At 50.3% G+C, this 23,687-nt stretch overlaps 3 protein-coding genes and 1 long non-coding RNA gene across 8 annotated transcripts; 2 read left to right on the plus strand and 2 right to left on the minus strand.

Moving 5' to 3' along the window:
* Window positions 1–141: 141 nt before the first annotated feature.
* Window positions 142–6,714, minus strand: LRRN4CL (LRRN4 C-terminal like). Its single transcript, XM_036764727.1, is given in 4 exon segments — window positions 142–1,153; window positions 6,323–6,400; window positions 6,403–6,544; window positions 6,546–6,714. Coding segments are annotated over 4 exon segments (1,014 nt in total). The 5' UTR covers window positions 6,597–6,714; the 3' UTR covers window positions 142–410.
* A 438-nt stretch (window positions 6,715–7,152) lies between these two features.
* On the minus strand, window positions 7,153–17,456 carry BSCL2 (BSCL2 lipid droplet biogenesis associated, seipin). Of its 3 annotated transcripts, none has more exons than XM_036764730.1 (11): window positions 17,237–17,456; window positions 14,534–14,862; window positions 13,613–13,694; window positions 10,602–10,745; window positions 9,698–9,832; window positions 9,304–9,401; window positions 8,757–8,898; window positions 8,528–8,594; window positions 7,706–7,792; window positions 7,516–7,593; window positions 7,153–7,390 (listed from the first exon to the last, which is right to left on the minus strand). In XM_036764730.1, exons 2-11 carry the CDS (start codon window positions 14,740–14,742, stop codon window positions 7,242–7,244), a joined length of 1,191 nt encoding a protein of 396 aa, XP_036620625.1. In that variant the 5' UTR covers window positions 14,743–14,862; window positions 17,237–17,456; the 3' UTR covers window positions 7,153–7,241. The 3 variants fall into 3 exon arrangements, with proteins under 3 accessions (XP_036620625.1, XP_036620624.1, XP_036620626.1); XM_036764729.1 differs by having other exon boundaries at window positions 17,166–17,401; XM_036764731.1 differs by lacking the exon at window positions 17,237–17,456 and adding an exon at window positions 16,912–17,147.
* Window positions 10,653–13,432, plus strand: LOC118854368. Of its 2 annotated transcripts, XR_005010712.1 has the most exons (3): window positions 11,230–11,318; window positions 12,145–12,246; window positions 13,211–13,432. It is a non-coding gene; the product is annotated as an uncharacterized LOC118854368 (long non-coding RNA). The 2 variants fall into 2 exon arrangements; XR_005010713.1 differs by lacking the exons at window positions 11,230–11,318; window positions 12,145–12,246 and adding an exon at window positions 10,653–10,721.
* A 3,375-nt stretch (window positions 17,457–20,831) lies between the features above and the next one.
* On the plus strand, window positions 20,832–22,893 carry GNG3 (G protein subunit gamma 3). Of its 2 annotated transcripts, none has more exons than XM_036764396.1 (3): window positions 20,832–21,155; window positions 21,975–22,080; window positions 22,429–22,893. In XM_036764396.1, exons 2-3 carry the CDS (start codon window positions 21,982–21,984, stop codon window positions 22,555–22,557), a joined length of 228 nt encoding a protein of 75 aa, XP_036620291.1. In that variant the 5' UTR covers window positions 20,832–21,155; window positions 21,975–21,981; the 3' UTR covers window positions 22,558–22,893. The 2 variants fall into 2 exon arrangements, with proteins under 2 accessions (XP_036620291.1, XP_036620290.1); XM_036764395.1 differs by lacking the exon at window positions 20,832–21,155 and adding an exon at window positions 21,784–21,845 and having other exon boundaries at window positions 22,429–22,717.
* Window positions 22,894–23,687: the final 794 nt, after the last annotated feature.

A 23,687-nucleotide genomic window follows, 5' to 3' on the forward strand; every position in this document is an offset into this window, starting at 1 on the left:
GGGAGTTTCCTTTCTTCCCTCTCCCCAGTACTCCGTTGGCCCCAGCCAAGCTTACACAAAAGCCTACAGACAAGGGTCGGGGCTCCATTATCATATGTTTATTAGTCAGCAGGAAGCAAAGACTAGTTGAAAAAAGCCAAGTCTCCTCCCTCCAGGAGGATTAGCCCAGTCACATTAAGTAATCCTCTTTCTCTGTTGATTGCAGGGAAGGCCTATATCATGCACACTATAGTCTGAGGAACTCCAGGCTGGGGTGTGGGGTCTGCTCACCTTCCCTTCTGAGGAGAGCTCTCTCCTTCGATAGACCTAGGGCCACTTTCCTGAGGTGTGGGAAATCAGGCAGCTCTCTGAAGGTTAAGTCACATACTATTTTTTTCTGTCCATGGTCCTTAAACTTATGGCTGGGACCACTAGAGTTCCTCCCTGGCTCTGGAAGCAGCTGTACGTCTGGGCTGGTGGGGACAGCCCCAGCGTTTCCGGAGACAGAAATGCCATAGCAGAGCAGCAAAGCTTATGCAAATCAAAACTATCCCCATGCCAACCGCCACATGCACCAGGGTCTGGGGTCGAGAAGGAATGGAAAGATGGCGGCAGGGTCCAAATAATGGAAAGGTGGTGGGCAGGGGAGCTCCATCTGCCCCACCTCCCTCTGGAATAGAACTTATTCCAGCATCATTTGAGGCCACCACACAGAGGACATAAGCTCCTCCAGGTTTCAGTCCTTCCAACTCTGCCCTTCGGACAGTAGTATTGAACAGAACCGGAGGGCCTGTTCTGACAAGGGCACCTCCTTCCCAGAGCTCCAGCCAGTATTCATCCACAGGGGAGGAGGGAGCACACCAGTGGATTACTGCTCGGCCCTGGTCTGCCCAAATATGCACTTCTCCAAGACGGGGAGGCTCTGGAGGTTGGTAGGGACTGGAGAGAGCTGGGCAAAAGCAGGCTGTGCGATTAGGGCCCTGGAGTTCTTCACAGGGCACTTGCAGATGTCTACATCGGTCATAATCGCAGAGAGAGATCTTAGGAGGGGGGGTCTTCTCGCCCTCCTCTTCCTCTTCCTCATAGTCCTCTGAAGAGAAAGACCAAGCCAGGTGTGGTAAAAAGAAAACAACAGCCAGAAACTTCAGGAAACAGGCTGAACTCACCATGGTACCTATAATAAGGAGAAGAAAAAAAAGCTAGTCAATTAATCCTACAAGAAGAGATAGTACAAGATAGCCCATTTAAAATGACTAAAGACGGAGAGGATTCTGCGAAGATGGCTGAGTAGGTCAGAAAATTCCAATCTCTCAAGATTTTCCCCCACAAAAGAGTTAAAATAGTACCTTAGGGTGAACAAAGTATGGGTGGAGACAAAGAAGAATAGGGGTGCACAACCAGGATCTTCCAGGGACAGGCCGAGAAGATCTGAAGAAGAACCCCAGGACTGGGTTTGGTCCCAGCGAGGAGTATAACACCTCCAGGCTAGGTTACAGCGGCAAGCCCTGGGGTTAGTTGGTTTGAGAGGCTGCCTCAGCCCCAGCTGCTGGAACTTCTTTATCCCAGGATAGTGAAGGGAGTCATGCGTTTGAGCCTAGGAAGATTGCAGGAACTTCTCCTGAGGAAGAATGCCAGACCCAGCTATGCTGTGAAGAGCAGTGGGGGTGAGAAGAAACCAACACACGCCCGGTGAGTGCAGAAGCAGTGGGGCAGAAAGCCCCTGGGGCTGTGGGCACTTACCGGAGGTTAGAGGTTTGGCTTTAGTTCCAGGCTAGAGGGAACTGAAGATCTGGGGCAAGAGGCACCAGTTCCCATACCCCAGGGCTAGAGGTGATTATAAAAAATCAAGTTATTACCACAAAAAAAAATGCATGGGCAAAGGAGAAAGAATTCAACCATAGAAACATACTACAGGAATAGAGATGACCGGGGTTCATCTTCAGAGGAGGATATTGAAGTAAAGAAATCCCCAAAGAGTAATGTCAAATGGTCACTTGCCCAAAAAGAATTCATAGAAGATCTTAAAAAAGACTTTTAAAATCAAATGACAAGAGATACAGGAAAAACTAAAAAATAAAACTAAAAGTAATCCAAAAAAACCAAGAAGGTTATGAAAGGAAAATCAACCAATTAGAAAAGGAGATCCAAAATCTCAAGGAGGAAAATGACACCTTGAAAATTAGAATTGGGCAAAGTGAAGCCAGTGAAATAATAAGAGATCAAGAAATAATTAAGCAAAACATGAATAATGAAAAAATGGAAGAGAATATTAAACATCTTATAAGAAAAACAACAGATTTGGAGAACAGATCAGGAAGAGACAATATAAAAGTAATTGGAGTAACAAAGTCATGATAAAAAAAAGAATCTTGATACAATAATACAAGAAATAATCAAAGACAACTGTCCTGAAGCATTAGAGCAAGGCAGGGAAGTAGACATAGAAAAAGTCCATTGAACACCACTTAAAAGAGATCCTATGAGAAAAACTCATAGGAATATCATAGTCAAATTCCAAAATCCCCAGATCCAGGATAAAACATTAAAAGCATCAAGATTTTTTAAGTATGATGGTGCCACAATTAGAATTACACAAGACCTAGCAGCAGCAGAGATGTTAAAGGACCGCAGGTCTTGGAACACAATGTATTGAAGAGCAAAAGACCTGGGGCTCTGACTGAAAATATCATACCCTTCAAATTTAAGTATAATCTTAAATGAAAAAAAAAATGGGCAGTTGACAAACTCGCAGACTTTCCAGACTTTGTTAAAAAATCCTCAACTTAACAGAAGATTCAACGCACAAGAACCAAAAGAAACATAAGGTACATACCAAAGACTGACAATAAGGGACTTACAAGAACATAACATAAGATGTATGTCTAACATTCTTATTAATAATTGTTGAGCTTATAAGAAAGAGGGGGATAAACCTGACTATGATATGAATTTAGAAACAGCTAAAAAGAGTAAACTATTTTATACAAGAGAGGTGCAAGAAGAAGAAAGGATACAGAAGATTTAGACGGGGAGGAGGCCTGGTAGTTCTGGTAACCTACTTTCATTGGGAATGGGTTTAAGAGGGAACAATACATATATATTAAGAAGAGTATAAAAGTCTTTTAAATTTAGAAGAAATAAAATGGTAGGGGTTTAGTGAGGGGGGAGAGGACAAGGGAGGAGTTTTTAGAGGGGAGAATGAGGAAATAAGGGAGTTTAGATTAATGGGAAGGGGGGATAGGGGAGAAGGCAAGTAATAGGAGGGCAAGGTCGTTGGTGGAGGAGTGGGGTAGGCAAGTAATAGGAAGACAATGTAGCAGGTAGAAGTAAAGTAGAAGAGGCAGGAAGGATAGGAAACAAAAGATATGTACAAACATAAAAAACAGATCAGGAGTAGATTATGTTTGGGAAAGTATATGTCTATATATGCATGTATATATGTATAAGTGTATGCATATATCTGTATGTATGTGTATGTATCAAGAAATATCTAAATTATATTGTAGCCTTCTGGGGGAGGGGGGAGGGGAAAAAGGACAAAGTTAAAAAGTGCAAGCAAAGAACAAAAGAAAACACAAAGAAGCAAAGAAAAGATGGACAATTCTCAACACAAGGCGTATTATTTATCATATAGGCTTTCTTGAAAAGAAAATTTATTGTTACATATTTCGAATCCTCTCCTTTTTTCTTTCTTACTTTATATTTAAGTTTCAATATTTAAGTTTATGATATGTTTTTGCTTCTTTTCTCTATTTTGTATTTGTGTTCTGGTAAAATAAAATTTAATAAAAATAAATAAATAAAGACAGCATAAAATTCCTGGAAGTATGCCCACCACAACATACCCAGGAATTATATGAACGAAATTATTTAAAGAAAAACCTTTTTATACAAATAAAATCACATTTAAATGACTGAAGAAATATTAATTGTTCATGGGTAGGCAGGACCAATATAACAAAGAAGCTAATCTTACGTAAATTAATCTATTTATTCAATGCCATCCAATTAAATTACCAAAAAAAAAATTTACTGAGTTAGAAAAAATAATAACAAAATTCATTTGGATGAACAAAAGGTCAAGAATATCAAAGGAACTGATAAAAATGTAAAAGGAAGGAGGGTTAGCTGTATCAGATCTGAAAGTATATTATAAGGCAGTACTTATCAAAACTATCTGATACTGGCTGAGAAATAGAAAGATCAATTTACAGGAGTAAATGACTACATTAACCTTATGTTTGACAAGTGTAAAGAATCAAGCTTTGGGGATAAGAATTACTTGGCAAAAATTTTTGGGAAAGCTGGAAAAGTCTCGCAGAAATTGGGCACAGACCAATATCTTACACCCATTCACTAGGATAAGGTCAGAATGGACCTTAGACATGACCTAGACATAAAGGGAGCTATTACAAGAAAATTAGAATAACATGACCTATCAGATTTATGGGTAGAAGACTTCATGAATAAACAAGAGATAGAGAGCATCGTAAGGTATAAAACTGATCATTTGAATTGCATTAAATTAAAATGGTTTTGTACAAATAAAACCACTGTAGTCCAAGATCAGAAGGAAAGCAGAAAATTGTGGGAAAACTTTTTATAGACACCTTCTTAGAGAAAGGTCTCATATCTCAAATATATAAAGAAACTTTGTCAAATCTCTAAGAATATTGAGTCATTCCCCAATTGATAAATGGCCCAAGTAGATGCACAGGCAGTTTTCTGATGAAGAAATCAAAACAATTTTTTGTCAGATGAAAAAAATGCTCTAAATTATCATTGATTAGAGAAGTGCAAATTACAACCACCTTGGGATATCATTTTATACCTATCAGATTGGCTAAAATAATAGAATGGGAAAGAGACAAACCTTGGAGGAGATATGGGAAAATTGGGCACTAATACATTATTGGTGGAATTGTGAATTGATCCAACCATTTTGGAGAGCAATCTGGAATTATGCCCAGAGTTATTAAACTGCCTATACTCTCTGACCCAGCAACACCACTATTGGGTGTGTTTCCCAAGGTGATCAGAGAAAAAGGAAAAGAACCTATGTTCTTACAGCAGCTCTCTTTGTGGTGACAAAGAACTGGAAATTGCAGGGATGTCCATCAAATGGGGAATGGCTGAGCAAGTTGTGGTATGTGATTTTGATGGAATGCCACCGTGTCGTAAGAAATGATGAGCTATTTAATTTTAGAAAAATATGGACTCACATGAAATAATGAAGAGTGAAATGAGCAGAACCAGAGAACGTGGTGCACGGTAACAGCAATATCGTTTTAAGAATAAATTCAAACAACGAAGTCATTTTGAGTGTTGTAAATACCCAAATTAAGTAGCAAGGACTTATGCTATCTGCTTCTAGAGAGAGAACTGATTAATGGAAGTATGTATAGCAGGGTTTTACACACACACACACACACACACACACACACACACACACACACACACACTAGTAGCCTCTGACGGGGAGGAGGGAAAAAATATAAAAAAGTGAGAATAAGCACAGATAAAAGAAAATGTAGAAGGAAGCCTAGAAAGCAGAGTAGCTTTGAAAATAAGAGCATATTATAGTTTTTCCAAAAAAGTGAACAGTGTGAAATGTAAATTCATGATTCTATAATGAATCCTCATTTTAGATTGTTCCATGTACATGGAAATGGGTTTTTTTTTTGCCTTTATATATTTAAGTTCAAAATGAATAAAAATAAAACAAAAGGTAGTCAATTAGAACTGTCCCTTTTCCAATATCTCACAGGATGTAGGCAGAAAAAAGCCCTAAGAGGGTCAGTGAATAGAGAAAAACTGTAATTTCTAATGAGATAGCAAAAGATGACTGAGAAGGTCCCAGATCTCTCTCTCTCACACACACACCTCTTATCAGACTGAAGCATAGCTAGGAACCTAGAATCTGACTTGTGATTCCTTCCACTACGTTAGACTGCCTTTCTATAACATGGAGATGAGCAGTGAAATTGAGGTAGTTAGGAAACTTGCAGAGTTCTGGGCAGCTAGCTCGCACAGTGGATAGAATGCCAGGCCTGGAGACAGGAAGACCAGAGTTCAAATCTGAACTCATTTACTAGTTGTGTGACCCTGAACAAGACACTTAACACTGTTTGCCTCAGTTTCTTCATCTGTAAAATGAGTTGGAGAAGGAAATGGCAAACTGCTCCAGTATCTTTGCTAAGAAAACCCCTGAATGGGGTCTCAGAGTCAGACACGATTAAACAACGGAACCTTCAGGAGCCTCATTTGCTGCCAGGTTTTCCCCTAAGCCCAGTTGTTAGCTCTCCCCCTCCAACATCTCCAACAAAGCCCAGGCCTCACTCACCAGCCAGCAGTTTTGTATGAGGTGTTTCTGGGATCAGGTGGCTCAGGTGGTGGGAGGTCTCATGACAGCTCTGGGGTGAATCTCAATGGCCTTCGAGCACCACCGCCTAAATCCTCAGTGGCCTCCAGGAGTCTCCAATTTTATAAGCCTCAGCAGTGACATCACCAGCTGCTCCCCCCACCCCCATCCGTGGTCCTGTGTCTGCAAAAAGAAGGGCTGGTCCCCAGCACAGGGTCTGAGTCACGGGACTAGGGATGAGGAAAACCACATTCATCTGGCTCAGCTGAAGGCCAGGCTTCCAGGGTCCTGGAAAGGGAGGGAAACATGGACACCAGCCAGAAGTTTAAGAGTGGAACGTGTAAGCATGTGAGAAGTCGGTGAGTTTGCGTGGATGGCACATCTGTGTGATGGCACAAGAACAGAAAGTCTCTCAGGCCCACATAGGATGTCTGGGGTCCCCACATGCTTGTTCTGGGCCAAATCTCTACCACACCCACCAGTTTATTTCCTGTCTTACACCTCCCAGTGGATAGAGGGAGGAGTGAGACCAAACAGTTCTCAGTGTGTCAGCCCCTGACCCCCCCAGTCCTAGGGCCAGATGAGGGACCCACGTGAGATGGAAAGATTAATAGCTTCCAGAACCAAGCTCACAGGCCACAACAGGCTGTGCCCCCAAGGACTGTGCGGGTCCGAGTCCAGGTCCCCCAGCCCCCAACTCGTAAGCAGCCTGGAAGTGAGAAAGTTAAGAGGTGAATGTGCTGGGGGCAGCCACTTTTCCATTCCTTGATTGGCAACCCTCCCAATCTGGCCAAAACAGAAAGAAAACCAGATGGTGTGAAAAAAGTTTATTGTGGAGAAAAGAGGAAAGGATAGAAAGAAAAGGAAAGTGCTGGATGTATGAGGACCACAGCCCCCAGCCTCAAGAGCTAGAGCAGGCTGAGCGGAGACGGGGGGTGCCCGAAGGGCTCTCGGTGCTGCCCAGGGGGTCTGCACTGCCCACGGTTTCTGGGCAGGCAGGGGGCAGGTTGGCCTCAGTTAGCAGGGCTGCGTCCTCCCAGGAGCCAGAACCTGAGCGGGAGAGAGAAGGGAGGACATGAGGAAGAAGAGGAGGAGGAGGAGGAGACAAAGGGTGTGCAACAGTATGAGCGAGGCCCCCCTCCCTTCTAGGCTGCTCTGGCAGCAGGGCCCCTCACCATCGCTGGTCTCCTGATCCAGCCCCTCTTCGTTAAGAGGCTGCAGGTCGGGCCCTTTCTCCTCTGGCAGCTGACTTCCTGCACAGAGAATGAAGGGGGGGAACAATCACTCTTGGCTGGGTGGGTCTTAGGAGGGGAAAGGGAAAGGACAGGGTGGGGAGGTGTCTCTCCCTCTGCCTTTGGCACATACCTGGCCCAAGGACAGCTGCGTTGTCCCCATCATCCTGCGATTTCTCAGGAAGCCTGGTCAGCTCTGTTCGGCCTCTTGGCCCCAGCCCTAAGGAGAGGGAGAGGCTGAAGGAAGCTGTTCCAACAGTGACATCCACTCCTTCCCTACCACCCCCACCCTCCTCCAAGCGGAGAGGGGCTAAACCCTAAAGGTGGACTCAGGAGGCCTGAGCTCCAATGGTAAAAAGTGGTTAACCCTGGTGCCACTTACCGCATGGGGTTATTGTAAAGAAAATGCTGAGGTGTACAACGTCCTGAGATGCTATACACATGGCAGTTATTGCTGAAATCAGAGCCCGGCCAAGAGGAATGAGCTCTGCAGACAGCCCAGGAACCAGACCATGTCTGGGAAACCGCCCAGCCTTCTCCAGTTCTCCAAGTACTTAAGGCCTCCTTTAGCACCAGGGCACTGGGGATCTCAGAAGAGACCCTAAACTCCACAAGGCTCACGGTGGGCTAAGCAGCAGTAAGATATGATTCCTGCTACAGTCAGGAGACCCGCCTATGACAATGGGTCCAGTCATGACTGGCATGCCAACAGTGGCATGAGACATCACAGACATGTATGACTGGAAAGGAAGCAAGCTAGCCACGACAGGAGGAAGAGGGCAGGGGGATCTCCGGCAAAGACCCAACAGCAAAGCAAGAGCTCCAGCTGCTGGGATGGCAAGGAGTCCCACAGGAGGAGAATGTGTTCAGGGGATGTGGAGAGAGCCCCCTTGGGGAGATCACAGAACCAGGTGTGTCCACTTCAGGAGGGTGAGTGAGGTGCCTCCCAACAAACCTGGCCGTCTGGTGGGGCCTCTTCTCTGGCCTTCGGGTTGGGAGCCATCCTTGTCTCGGTTCGTCATCTAAGACAGGGAGAGAGGTCACCGAGCTGTGAGGAAGGAGGGACCCCCAAAGTTCTTGGAAACCATATCCCAGGCAGTTAGATGCCTCTCATTCCCCAGTCCTCCTCCGTGGCCCACTTCACAGGACCCCAAGAGTGTCCTGCCCTCAACACTCCACAATACCTGCAAGGTGAGGCGGTGCCTGGGCCAGATGCCACCCCACACCCACTGCAAATAGCTGAAGAGCACGATGACACTGAGGAAGGTCAAGTTGCTGGCGATGCCAATGACAGCCGAGGTGATGGGGAAATTGTAGAGCAGATACCTAAGGCCAGGCAGGGAGGAGAGTCGGCATTACAAGAGGGTCTGGATGGCTCTGAGAAAGGGGTTTCCTCTATGCTGGCCTCTAAAGACCCTCCTGAGGACTAGCCCAGAGCTGAGGAGGTGGTCAGAAAACCCAGGTCTGAGAATTGTACCTTGTGTTAACTTAGGAACCAGGGGGCGTTGGGGGGCCTTTGAGTCCCAGCCCCTCTCATCTGACAGAGGGGGAGACTGAGGCAAGGCAAGGCAAGTGGCTAACTCCAGGTGACTCTTTGTGGCCAGGGATTCCTTCCTTCACCCCAGCCTGGCTTCAGGAAAATGAAGCGCCTCTAAGACTGAAAGCCCACCCAGCCCAGACGGAGGCCAAGGTGAGGCAGCTGGAAAGGCCAAGACCCTCCCCCTTTCCTACCTGAGCCCTGTGAAGTGGGCATGGATCCGGAGCTGAGCCCCATAGAGCTGAATTCGGTTGCTGTGGATCTCAATCACTGCGCCAGTGGTTGGTGTGTACTATGGAGGTGAGACCAAGGTCAGCACCAGCGGCTCCTGGCGGTTCCTCCCTCTCTCTCTCCCCCTCCCTTTCTGTCTCCCTCTCTCCTTTCTCCCTCTCTCTTCTCTCTCCCTTTCTCCTCCCCCCCCCTTTCTCCTCTCTGTCCCTCTCTCCTCTCCTCCAGTGCTCAGCTGCTCCCAACCCTCCCCACCTTTCTGCAGCAGCCCTGGTTAAGGGGTGCTAGTTTTCAACAGAAGGGGCCAGGGCTCCCCAACTTCTCTCATCTACTAGCCCCTGACTCCAGGCCCTCCCTCACCGAGTCCTCCCGGTAGTCCGCATACAGTTCCACCTCCAGGATCTGCTTTTGTTCTGCAAAGCCAGATAAGAAGAGTCCCGAGAAGATAAGGGTATCCAGCAGTCGAAGCAGCGTCGACCGGTAATGCAGCATGGCCTGGGAGGGCCAGAAAGGAGACAGGAGCTGCCCAGGTCAGCCTCCATGGCCCAGGCCTTGGCCCCACCCACTCCTGCCCAGCCCCCCGGGGCCTGACTCCCTGCTCATCTGCCTCTTACCCATCTTCCTCACCATCTCAAACCTTGGTGCCCTCTTGCCTTTGGTTTACCACAGAGCATGCTCTTCTCTTTACTGAAACCATCTCGAGATCCCCGTCTTCTGGAAGACTTCCAGGACGAAACCCGCTACTTTAGCCCAATGAAATCGGTCCTACCCCCCCCCCACCCCATTATAATCTGAATGGTCCCTGGTCAGGCATTCCGAACCTGAATCTCACAATCCTTGAGTAGATTTCAGAGGGGCTGTGAAATTGGATGGGGAGAAAAATACACCTTTCCTTCAATATAATGCACTGCAAAACAGGATTCCGAGAAGGCGTCCAGAGGCGCTTCCTCAGACTGTCAAAGGGATCCAGGACACAAAAATGTAACATTAAGAACTTCTAACCTAAGGCAAGCAGAGGCTGAAGATCAAATGGAACAGATGCTAAGTACCTAATCTGTTCCAAGCCACTGTGCTAGACGCTAGAAATAAGGTGGCCTAGGTTAGGTTCTCTCATTCTCCCATCAGATAAACAGCCTTTAAAGCCTAGGACAGTCCCCAAGCTGTTGCTTCAGCCATGGGTAGCATCCCATCCCAAGACCCGACAAAGAGCACTGAACTCCTGGTTCCTCCTACAGCCCCTCCACACCTAACTCCCGAGACTCACTGAACGGGCGGAAGAGGAGATGACTCGTCCCCCTCGGGTGTAGCAAGCAATGGTAACCATGAACATGCCCAGCTCCTGGTTCACCGGGGACTCGGGCATCTCCAGCTCCAGGGAGATTCGGTATGGTTGTCCATACATCAGCACCTGCACTCATTGGGGGGCAGAGGGGGAGTCACGTCAGTCCTCCTCTCAGCCCCAAGCTCAGCCAAAATGCCCTTTTAAGGATCTTCTGCTTTTTCATCACTTTCATTTCTGAATTTATCTCCCCCCACCTACTAGTAAGTCACTGTTTGCACAAAAAACTTAAAAAACAAATACAACAGAGTAAATCCAAACAACATATCCACTGAGTCTGACAGCATAAGAAACATTCCAAACCTACAGTTCAGTACCTCTGCAGCTGGGGTGGGTGGGGGTGTGTGTGTATGTCCTCCTTCTAACTTCCCCTCCTCCCCAGCCCCCACTGGAAACACTCACTGTCCTAGCCTCTGCGGGCCGGAATCCTGTTCCCTTCTCAGATTGGGCCCCACTTCCCTTGTTCAAAGACTGTCTGCCGCACGTCGATGACTTCCCTTCTTGGAAAGCGAACTCCCACACTGCCAAATGGGTCATCCATGACTAAGGCCCACGTGTGCTAAAGAGATCATCCCTCCGGAACCAGCTTGACACATTTCTATCATTAATTAACCAACAGGCAGCGAGCAGTTCTTTCTTCAGGTAGCATTACTGCTCATCCCTAAAAAGCTCTTCTCCAGTCCCCCCCCCTCCTCAGTGCCATCTATAAGAATGATCACACCTGACTTATTCAGCCTCCTCGTCCCTGTCCAGCCAGGCACCCAGGGTGTTTCCTCCTCTCGGAGGTCATGGCTGCCCTTGCTTTAGCTTCCAAGATTAGCTCTCTGCCCTGACCACCCTGGCATCTCCAGTTCAATTAAAGCTCTGTGTGGAGCCCATTTTTAACCAGTGCTATTAACTATGGGGATGATGAATTCCACAAGATCACTGCTTCCTTTAGTGTGTGTCACTCAGGTTTTTGAGGCTTCCAAGAGTATTGTTGGAAATGACAGGATTTCAGCATCTTGTAACCAGGTTTGAGTCTTTGTTCTTGACAGAAAGAAGAGCATGAAGTCCCCAGTCTACTTCAGCAACCCAACAGTCCTATACATCCTTGCTCATCCAACCCACCCTGAGACTCCCCCCCACCCCCACCACCTCCTTTCCTCAAGCTTTCTCTACCAAGGCTCCTCTGGCCCACAGTGACCTTCCTAGCACACCTAGGCAGGTCTGTGACACATGTACTTCATTACATGCTGGGCTGCAGGCTGAGTAGCTTGTCTCGCACCAGATCGATGCTGACTAAATTGAACACCATCGGCTAGAGGATTAGTGGCATCTTTCCTGATTCTTTGTTATCTCTGCCCTGAGCTTGACCCACATGAGGTGCCCAGCCATCACTCCGGAGCCAGGCGCTCTCTTAAAGGGCTCCCCACATCTCTTCTCAGCCTTCAGCTTTTCCCACTGAGGCAAAACTTTGCCTTTCTAGGCTGTGCCCAGACAGCCCTGAAGAGATCATCTCACCTGCCCTCCTTCTCCAAAGATGGAGCCAAGGGCCACAACCACCACTCTGCTACCTGCCATGGTCCAGGTACCGCTGTACTGCAGCTGGGGGGGTGGTCATTCAAAGAAGCACCTATCACCTGAAGTACATCACACATGAAACTGAAATTCACCTGCCAAGTCAAAATTCTCTTGATCATCTTGGCATTTCACCGCCCACAAGAACCAAGTAGCCCCTACAAATCTGAATACCTCACTGCATACACCTCTTTCAAACCTCATTTATTTAGGGAACGAATGAGGATTTATTAAGGACCTACTATGTGACAAGTGTTGTGCTAAACACTGTACAAATATTAATCTCATCTGATCCTCACAACCATGCTAGAAGTGGGTGCTCTCATTAGCTCCATTTTACAGTAGAGGAAACTGAGGCAGAGGCAAAGTGACTCGCCCAAAGTCACATAGCTAGCGTCTGAGGCTGGATCTGAACTTGGGTCTTCCTGACTCCAGGCCTGGTGCTCCCTCCACTAAGCCACCAGCTGCTTCTAACCCTAACTCTCATTTAAGCAATCAGGAGTTAAGAAGGCTTGGGGCACACAGTCTTGGGAAGATCTCATGGCTTTCACCTTTGCCCTTTAGCAGAAACAGCTGATCTCCAGCCAGTCTTTCTAAGCAAGTCGCCCATCCGTGATCAGATGTTCACATGCCCCTATTTTTTAAGCCTTTGGTATAAAAACCTGCCACAGGCTTTTGGAACGTCTAAATAAATTCTGCCCACTGATGGGCAGCATAGATTTAGAGCTGGAATGGCCCTAGGAGGCCAAAAGTGAGGAGTGGACCCAAGGCCATGTGACTCATCCTTGTCACAAGGTAACAAGAAGCAGAAGCAGGCCTCAAACCCAAGCCCTCGGATACCCAGATATAACACATTGTCTAAGACATGGTCCTGCCTCTCAAAGAATACTAATAGGAACCTTGCTGCTTTTCTCTGAGGCAGGTTCTCCTTTGCTGAGGTGTTCCCTGACTCTACCCTCTCTCTCTTATTACAGGTCCCACCAGTGGCCCAGCCCTCCCGGGGGGCTGACCGGCCTGCAGTTTCTTGGCAGTCCTCTGGAGGCACGGCAACTTCTGACAAGCCCTTTGACCCAAGCTGACACATCTTGGCTGTCAGTTTCACAACTTTACCTTTAAATCCCACTGACACTTGGGTGGACACCTCTTTGGTTCAATGATTTATGTCGCTACTAAGTAAAAACTGCCTGTGAGTTTAACAGCGGTTCTGGATATGAGAGCTGAATCCTCCCCTCACCCTTTCCCCCAATTATGCCAAAGACAGTCATTTATCATTCAATGTTCCTCCTCCTCCCAACCCCCAAAGTAGCGGCCTCTTTTCCTGGGGCTCCCAGTCCCAGCTTTCCCAGTTTCTCTCCCCTACCCCTGCCCCTACTCACCCGATCACGTCCACCTTTAACCAGGGAGACGTTGGCAACAGGAAAGGAGCAGAGAACGGGCCCGGCAGAACCGCAGTCTGTCCTAGGGTGGGAATAAAGTAAAGTCACTTACCTTATCAACCCCGGTGACCCCCTGTGGAGGTCCAGCCTTCTTTACACGAGATGATAGCATCTCATTCCCACTGCCCTCTTCTGCTGCCTCATCATCTTTTCTAGTACAAGGGAAGAAAACAGTGCCAGTATTGTCATATCTGTATGGGCAGGTCCTGTGACATGTCATAAGAGTGAAGTCCCCGGAACTCAGAATGAGCAGGGCAGAGAAATGGGGGAGATAGAGGAAAAGGGTCCCAAAGGAGGGAAGAAATGTCATCCCCAAAAGGAAGAAGACCGGAGGGAGGTTTCTATGATCTGAGGTCGAGTTGCCTTACATTATATTCGCTGAATATGGGATAAATGAGTAATGGGTTAATGGCAGGGCTGCCACTGGAAAGGGGTGTTGTAAACCATGGTGTGCCCTGTAGAACAGGTAACGAAACTTCTCTCTCCTCTTGGCAGAGGAGCAAGGGACTACCAGAACACAGAGTCACCCCATACTTGGTCACTCTATTGGGTATTTGTGCAATTTTCTTTGTTACAAGGGAAGGTTCAACTCCAAGAAATGTAGGCAGAAGAATTTCCAAAAATGACTGATGGAAAAATCAAAAGCCATCGACAAAACTTTAAAAAAATATAAAGTCTGAAATAAAAGAAACTCCCTGGAGGCACTGGCTGGCTGCAAAGTTCATGGGGGCCCTGAGAGACGGCCATGGTCTTCTGATAGCTTGCATGAGATGAGCGGAGGTTGGGCCCCCGGCCCTGACCTGTACCAGCCCCGGGGAAAAGAGAAGCTCTTTGTCAATCAGTTGGCAGGAAACCTCTCACCTGTAGGAAACATGGACTGGGCTGAGGTGGCTGACCGTGGGCATGTAGGAATAGTAAAAGGAGCCATAAAGGAAGACAGACACCCAGAGGAGGAGGAGGACAGTGCAGAACAGCACTCCAAACTGCAGCAGGAGCTTCCGGGTTCGGCCCACCACCATCTGGCCCACCTCCTGGGCCCAGAGCAGGGCCGGCACTGGATCACTGGCCATGCGGGGGACAGTGGGGGGGCAGCCAGGACCTGACTAGGCCCAGGTGTCGGGCTGCCTTGTCCAATGTGCTCAGTCACCTGGATGCGGCCCCTGGCCATGGGACAACACCGGAGGCAGTTCCTAGAATGAGATAAAGAGGGAGGAGGCAGGGTAGCTGGACTGGCTTCAAGGGAGGGGGGGCCTGGAGACAGTGAGATTCACTTATCCCCCCTTCAGTTTGACTCAACTACTCGGTCTATAATCCATTCCCTCACCCACAGCCCCAGCTAGGATCATTTTAAAATTCTATTTGCAGTGAGCTCTAGGGTTACAAAGTGTTTTTCCCACAATCCAGATAAGAAAAAAGATGGGAAAGGTCAAGTGTAGGCCTTCTTTCTTCCAACCAAACACATCCAACTAAGGGCTGGTCCTACTGTGTCCTCTATAGCCCCATTAGCTCTGTGTTCAGCTTCCCTCTTGTTAGCCTGAGAGCCACCAGGGCAGGGTTTTATTCTAAATTTTGTCTCCCTCAACTTCACCCAAAGTAATCAATACTCAAGATGTCTCTAATCTGACTAATGTGGGTACATTCTGTCCAAGGATGCACATCACAGCCTGCCCATCCTGTGTGCCTCTCATCTGCAACTTCCCAAAGAGGGGAGGACCATCACCCACTAGGATCCTTGTTCATCTGCTTGGGGCACTTCTGCAGCAGGGTCCATTGGAAACGTGGTAAGACACATATAATAGTGAGTCAGCCTGAATGCCAATAATCTCCTATACCCCCAATTCAGAGAGAGGTGATCTGAAAGGGGGGGTGAGGTGGAATCAACCTTCCCAGAGGCAGCCAACCACAAACATGGAGAACATAACAGAAAGAGTGTCGGGCAGCTCCGAGGCATCAAGGTCTAGGCTCTCACAGATTCCACTCACCCACCCCAGGAAGCTGGTCCTAGAAGGGGCGAAGTAATTGTGTGGCCACAGTGTGCGGCCCCAAGGCAGGTCCCTTTATGTCTCTAAACTTCCATGTCCTTACCTGAAAAATGGGACAATCCTTGTACTTTGCACCTGGTAGAATTTATTGTGGGCAAAGTGCCTTATCAACCCCCAAACTAGAGAAACGTGAGTTATAATTCTTTATTTCAAAAGCTGCCAGAACTCTGTTATACAACACCTATGAGAATTTGGGCAAACCTCAGCTCTTCCCTTTGTAAAATGAGTGCTTTAGCCTAGATGACTCTAAAGGTCTAAATCCAGCTCTAACTCCTAGAAGCTGTGAATCCTTGGGATGAGGGAGGAAGGGCAAAAAGGAAACGGTTCAAGGAAGGATCAGAAAAACCAGATCCTTCTGTCCAGTGAAGGAGCTGGGAAGCTGATAGGAGAGCAGAGAGTGAAGCTATGCAAGAGGGTCTGAGGACAGAGGGCTGGGAACTCCTGTGGCTACTTAATGTCCTGGGGCAGCTTGGGATTGAAGAAAATCATATCTAAGGTCTCTTGTGGTCTCTGAGTCTTAACACTTTATCATCTTGCATTAAGAAAACTCAGTCTCTCCCCTCTCATCTGTAGTATGAGAGGCAGCGCCATGCACTGGGAAGGCACACGACTGGAGGTCTGAGGACCCAGGCAAGGGCAGATACCAGCGACCTGCATCTTGGGCAACCCAGTGTCCCCCATGAACCTCCCTTTTCTTCTCCTAAAAAGGGGAGTCGACAATACCCTCACTACCGGCCTCACTTGGGACCCTTAAGATGCTGGAGCAAAGGGGAGGACACTCCTACATACACATGAAAATCTGTTTTATATATATATAACGGAGGTCACGGGGTCATAACAGGAAAGGGCCTTTAGAGAGAACCTAGTCCAACCCCCTCATTTTAGATTAAAGGAAATCTATTTTGAGGAGCTTCCCCGCCCCCCCGTTACGGGGTTTGCCTCGGGTGACCCCGCGAGGAGGAGGCGGGGCCGGGGACTCAAACCCCGTCTTCTGTAGCACCTCGTTACAGACTTCCCCGGTGACTTTGGGGGGCAGCCGTCCCCACGCCCTTCTGCGGCCCTGCCCCCTGCAGCAAGGAGGCCCTCCCCACTCTGGGATGACGCGACCGCCCTCGAGGACCCCCCGGAACAAGCCTCAGTTTCCCTCCTCTGCCTCTCGGGCCCGCTGGCGCCCCCGCCCTGCCTCAGTGGCTCTACCTCGAAGATGACCAGGCCCATGGGCGGCAGCAGCCCGGGGGGGATGGGCACAGCGGACATTCCTCTCCCGCGTCCCGGCCCGCAAAGCCCCGGAGCCCGGCCCGGGCCCAAGGACGCCCCCGCCCCGGGCCTCACAATGGCTCTGTGAGGTCAGCGCCGCGGGGGGAGCCCACGGCCCCCGCCCCCCGTCATCCCCCGGAGGCCCGCCCGTCCGCTCCCCACACCCAGGCCTCTGTGGCCGGCCGGCCCCCTACCTAACTCGGTCACCATGGAGACCATGCCCGCGGCGGGCCCCCCCGCCGCCGCCGCCGCCTCCTTCACTCACCGGCCTCTGCCGCTGCCCCGGCAACGCCGAGAAGAGACTTCCGCCTCGCGCGGAAGCTCCGCCCCTGGACGCGGCCCCGCCTTTGTACTGCCGCTGGGGGGCGGGGCCGAGTCGCCCGGCGCAGGAAAGGGGCCAGCCGATTGGAGAAGATGCCGCGCGTGGGGGAGGGGCCCGAGAGGCCAGGGGGCGGGACTAGGCCCGGCCCCACCCCCTAGCGTCTAGCGGCACGTGCACAGACCAACGGCTGCTACTCCCCCGTGGTCGTGGTAACGGGAATTGTTGCGGGGCCTCCCGGCTTTCCCCACCCCGCCCCACACCTCCGAGACTCCCCTGCCCGGTGCCCCTGAGAGCGGCTCGTCCTCCGAGCCCCGGCCTCTCTCATTCCTCCTCTTCCACGCCCAGCTGGGCTCCCTGGCGGGTGTGTGGCCTGGGGTGAGCCTCAGCTGCCGCTCTGACCGTCTCCCTCCGCAGGTGGTTGTGATCAAAGGCAAAGTGTGGCAGTGCCAGGCGGCGCCCCTACTTCGCCCCTTTTCCCTGGGCCTCAGTTTGCCCTTCCGTAAAATGAGGGCCTACTTTACGATGTTGTTCAGCGGACCAACAAGCATGCCCTCGGGAAGTGCGTGGTGCCAGGCGGTGGCACGAACAAAGACAGAAAGGACGCGTGTCCCCGCCTTCGAAGAACGATCGGTGCCTTCGTCAATACACACTATAGACAAAACACATGCGGGAGACCGTAAAGCACGTAGAAAGAGGGGGTGGTGTTATGTAATTGTCCCTTCCCCCTCTGAGGCTGGGCAGACTATTCGAGGCCTTTGCCGGCTCTCCTCTTCCGTGATTATGAGGGAACCACTCCGGGCCTCAGTTTCCCCACTTGTCAAATGAGGAGGGTTAGACGAGCTGGCCTCTAAGGTCCGTAGTGCTGGCTGCTCGCAGGCTGGCAGAAGCAGTCCGTTGTACGGAGTTGGCAAACGTTCTAGGGATACAGGATTGCCCAGCCTCTCAAGAACTTGCACCATTCTCAACAGTGCCCTATATTTCAGCACCCAAGTGTTCTCAAACACATAATCCTCTGACTGTGATTGAGCAAACCTGGCGATCGTGTTCCCAATCCTCCTCCTCTCCAGACTCTCTCAGATCTCTCCCCTTTCTTCTCTCTTCCTCAACTCTTCTTCTCCCACCCCCATGGGCCTTCTGTGCCCACCCCTCCACCCCAGCTCCTAATCCTCTCTCTTCACATCTTCAGTTCTTTCTGTCAGATCTCCCTGTCCCTGGTCCTTTCAAAGTTGTGTTACCTCACTGTTGGCCAAAACCTAAGGAGAGAAATGTTGAACCTGGTGGGGGGGGGGCGGGGGTTGATGGACTGGAAAGGGCCAAATCCAGTGGCCTTTTCTCAATCCTCATTCTCCATGACCTCTCTGAAGCTGTTGACACTGTAGATCATCACTCTCTCCTCCCTGATGTTCTCTATTCTCTAGATTTTTGGGACACCCCTCTCTCTGGTTTTTCTACCTCTCTGACCACACCTCCATCCCCTTTGCTGTATCATCCTCCAGCCATAGGGGTTGTTAAGGATTCTGTGCTGGGCCTTCTTCTCCAAAATGGTGCAAGGTCCTGAGAGGCTGGGCAATCTTGTATACCCAGGATGTTTGCCAACTCTGTAGTACTTCACTTTGAGACCTCACCACTATGTCCTATGGATTTAATGACCATCTCTATGCTGATGATTCTCACATCTTTTCCTGCCCCAATCTCCCATTGCCAATAGCCTTTCAGACCTCTCAAATTGGATGTCCCAAGACATCTCAAACTCGTATGTCCAAAACAAAACTCATTATCTTTCCCCCTGAACTGCACCCTGCCCTTCCCTCTATTACTATAGAGAGGGACACCATCCTGCCAACCCCTCAGGCTCATAACCTAGGAGTCACACTGACTCCCCACTCACACCTCTGGATCCAATCATTTGTCAAGTCCTGTTTCTGTCTTCCTAATATCTCTCACCCCCACCATATCTGAGCTGTTGCCAAGGCCTGTCAACTTCACCTTTGCAATATTTCTCAAATCCATCCCTTTCTTTCTTCTGCCGCTGTCTCTACCCTGGTATTGGCCCATATCACCTCAGGCCTGGATTATTGCAATAACCTGCAGGTAGGTCTGTCTAGCTGAAGTCTCTCTCCATTCTAATCCACTCTTCAGCCACTAATGTGATCTTCCTAAAACGAAGGTCTGATCATTTCACCCTCTTACCTAATAAACCCCAGTGGCTCCCTGTTGCCTCTGGGAACAAATACAAAATTCTGTTTGGCATCAGAAGTCCTTCAAAACCTAGCCCCCTCCTCCCTTTCCAGTCTTACTCCCCACAGAGTACCCTTTGGTCCAGTGACACCGGCCTCCTGGCTGTTCCACAAACAAGACTCTCTATGGCTCAACTCTGGGCATTCTCTCTGGCTGTCTCCCATGCCTAGAATGTTCTCCCTCCTCTCCTCTGACTACTGATCTCCCTTGCTTCTTTTAAGTCCCAACCAAAGTCCCATGTCCTACAGGAAGCCTTCCCTAACCCCTCTTAATTCCAGTGTTTTTTCTTCTTTTAATTATTTCCTATTTATCCTGTATATAGCTTGCTTCGTATCTATTTGCATGTTGTCTCTCCCATTCGATTGTAAGCTCCTTGAGGGAAGCGACTGTCTTTTGCCTCTTTTTGTATCCCCAGCACTTAGCACAGTGCCTGGCACATAGTAGGTGCTTAATAAATGTTTATTGAACTGAATGAACTTGGGAGACCTGGGGTTCAAATCTTGGCTTTTACTAATTTAGTGACAAAGGGCCACATCACCAGTCATCACTGACGTTCTCGATCTACAAAATGGGAATAAAACCTACAGTACCCCCACCCCCACTTACCTATCTACCTTATAGGATTGGTCCTTGAAACAGGCAACTTTGTGAAGTTTCTTGAGCATAGTAGGCTCTCAATAACAGTCTGACTATGTGTGAGACTCCAATTAGAATGTCCATAAAGTGTTTAATAAGCCTTGGTGTTGTTTTTGACTAACCTCTCTGGGTCTCCACTTTCCCACATGTAAAATAAGTGGGTTGGCCTAGATCTCTGACTGTAGAATAGAAACTCCACGAGGAAAGGGACTGTTTTTGACCTTGTATCCCCAGATCCTAAGCCAGAGCCTTATAAATCATACACACTCCGTAAGTATTTGTCGAATAAAATTTATGTAAAACCTGTAACCTCACACCCAATAGAGGAGGTTGTGAGCCTGTGTTTGGAAGCAACTCGGGGCCTTGGAAGTAAGAGTAAGGGGATGATAATGCTGAGGCAGAATGAGAAAGGGAGGACGAGGGAGGGGGGAGTAAACGCCCAGCTGATGTCAGATTTCCAAATGAGCAGGGTCCCCTGCAGCTCAGCACAGACTCCACTGCAGCAGATGCCATGGGCCCAGACCACCATGTGGACAGGGGGAGATCAGTTTAGTCTTGGCTCCTTCCAGGCCCTCTCAGAAACATTCTGACAATCACCTCAGTGTGCCCGTGACAGGGGAGGGCAGGGAGTTAGTCATTGACTGGTGCAGGGTGCCCACCCAGGGCAGGAGCTGGCTGTCAACCTCCCCCACTGGCTAGACGATTGGTATGTTCCGGGATGGAAGCAACTCCTTCCAGCATCCTTCATCCTTCAGGTGCTAGTGGTCCAGACAGGCAGTGCTAACGCTGTATCATTTGGGACCAGCCCTTGAAGGACCTGAGGCCAGTCCTGACTCCCTTGTCAGGGATTGCTGCTCTTCCTCTCTGAGACTGCTATTTCTATCATCTGCATCAGAAAGCACCAGGCAACAGGGTGAGACACCCACTTCAGCCAGAAGGTCTCTGTTTTCCTCAAAATCCTTGTATCTGCAGCCCACTAAAGCTTCAGGTCAGTAGTTAGAGAGGGTGTGTGTGTGTGTGTGTGTGTGTGTGTGTGTGTGTGTGTGTGTGTGTGTGTGTGTGTGTGTGTGTGTGTTCAGGTCAGTAGTTAGAGAGGGGTGGGTGTGTGTGTGTGTATGTGTGTGTGTGTGTTTGTTGTAAGGGTAGCAGGCTTTCATTCACTGGATGGGGGCTTAGGTGCTTTCTTAGGGTACGTTCTCCATGTCCTTCATATCTTCTAGTTCAAGGGGATTCCAGGTAGTTCAAGGGGATTCCAGGATGCTGAGGAGGGGGCCAGAATTAAAATGGATTCTTTCAGGAGACCCATAAATCATTTCTTGAATTTTAACAGGTCTGAATAAGGGTAGATATGGGAAGTCAGTACCCTTCCTATTTCCTTCTCACAACCATTCTCACCACTGAGGACAGATGGGTGGAAAGGCTCCCAGAGAAAGAGGAGGATTATCTGGTCCCACCCTAACTCCAAGTCCCCTAGGGATAGAGAGGCTCAGAAAGGAATCAGAGATCAGGACAAATGTCTTCAATCCCTCTACCATGGTCTTTTAAACAGAAGCTATGTGGCTGCTTGTCCAAAAGTTGCAGGGGTGATTGATTCCTGGTCAGGTCTGGCTTGCACTAGGTGCCTTTGAGGCCTCTTCTAGTTCAGAGACCCTGTGATTTCGCAAGAAAACTGGAGAGGGTATGTATGACCATGGGGGTGCTGTTCATCTTGGGCTTTGTGGCTTTCTTACCGCAATGAGAACATGGTTCTCCACCCACCCCCACCCCGCACCTGTCATGTTCTGAGCTGTCCTTCTGCTCTCCTCAGAGACAGGATGAAAGGAGAGACCCCCGTAAACAGCACCATGAGCATTGGGCAAGCCCGAAAGCTCGTGGAGCAACTCAAGATAGAAGCCAGCATGTGCCGGATCAAGGTGGGTGGGACCCCTGTCTCCCTCCTTAGCGGTTCCAGCCGTGGTTTCTGCAGGACTAGGGGAGAGAGGTCTCTCCGATGGTGACTTCTTCACGTGAGGGAGCGCTGCCTTCCAGGCTCTTATTGGGTAGGGGGAGTCTCTTGGACTCTTCAGGGTGGAGGGAAAGCTATGCCCAGTAACCTGGGAAAGGGGCTGGTTGGCGAGAGAATTGTGCATTCAGGGCCCCGTGGGAGCAGCAGGAGCGGACCTCAGGGATTTGGTTTCGTGGGTATCTATTGGGAGCAGGGGGACTTCCGATCCCTCGAGACTCGTGGCTCACAGTCCCCTCCCTCTCCTGGTGGCGCCCAGGTATCCAAGGCAGCTGCTGACCTGATGACATACTGCGATGCTCACGCCTGTGAGGACCCCCTCATCACCCCTGTGCCCACCTCGGAGAACCCCTTCCGGGAGAAGAAATTCTTCTGTGCACTCCTCTGAGCGCCTGCCCCCCACCCCCGACCCACCCTGTTGTCCCGGAAGCTGCCCCCCATTGCAAACTCCGGCCCATCCCCCGACGGTATCAGAAGCACAAGTCAGTCCTAAGCCCCCACCCGTCCGCCCCGTCTCTCCTGCCACCCTGGACAGCTCCAAGAAGGGACAAGGCCGAGGGGGACTCGCGAGTGTCGCTTCTCTGCCTCGGCCCGGACTGCTGACCTTGGCACCGCCCTCCCCAGCAGGGCCGCGGACGATGGAGTTGGGGAGAGGGCCAGGGCTCGACGGCCGAGCCTGGGGGTGTTATGGGGAGGAGGAATAAAGGAGCTCGCTCTCGGAGGGAGCCCTGGAGTGGTCCTTACTCAACCCAACCAGAAGAGCGCCGACCGCAGGGGGAAGGGAGGGGGGGCGGGGAGCCATGGGACCCCGCACGGAGAGAGGGTGCGGGGCTCCCCGGAGGGGCGGGCGCAGCCTCCAACATGGCCGCTCCCATAGCGCTCATTCTCCCAACATGGCCGCCGCCACGGACCGCCGCAACGCGGCCCCGGTCGGGCGTGCGGGGCGCGTTCCCGGTCGACTCCATTCTTAAAATGGCGGCGCCCAGGCTAGTTTCCACCGTCCCCGACCGGGTCCCATCCGCGCCCGTGCTCAAAATGGCGGCCCTCCGCTCCCGCCCCCGCGGACTGCGGCAAGGCCGCCGTGGGGAGGGGCCGTCCGCTGGAGCGGCCCCGCCCCCATCCTGATTCCGCCCCTTCTGCGTGAGCGAACTGCGGCGAGGGCCGCGCATGCGCATTGCGCAGTCCGTGTAGGCAGCCCACAGCTCGCGACCCTCCAATTTCCACGCCTTACAGACAGGGAAACCGAGGCCCGGAGAAAAGAAGGAGCGTCTCCGAAGGGGCCACACGGACAAGAATACTGATGGCAGGGCCCCCTATGATCAGCTGTTGTCGGCCGGATTCGGGGGTGGCGGTCTTCGCCCGGGCGCCAGGTTGTTCCCCCCCCCCCCCGCCCCTCCCGGCTGGGAAGGAGCCGCGCCCCGCCCCCCCGTCCTGGCTGACCTCACCCAGCCAAGTACCGCCCCCCCCCCCCCCCCCCGGCTTGAGGCGCCCCTTGGGAGGGGTCACAAGGTTCAGCCG

The sequence above is a fragment of the Trichosurus vulpecula genome, chromosome 6 (genome assembly GCF_011100635.1).
Source record: "Trichosurus vulpecula isolate mTriVul1 chromosome 6, mTriVul1.pri, whole genome shotgun sequence".
NCBI classification, from domain to species: Eukaryota; Metazoa; Chordata; class Mammalia; order Diprotodontia; family Phalangeridae; genus Trichosurus; species Trichosurus vulpecula.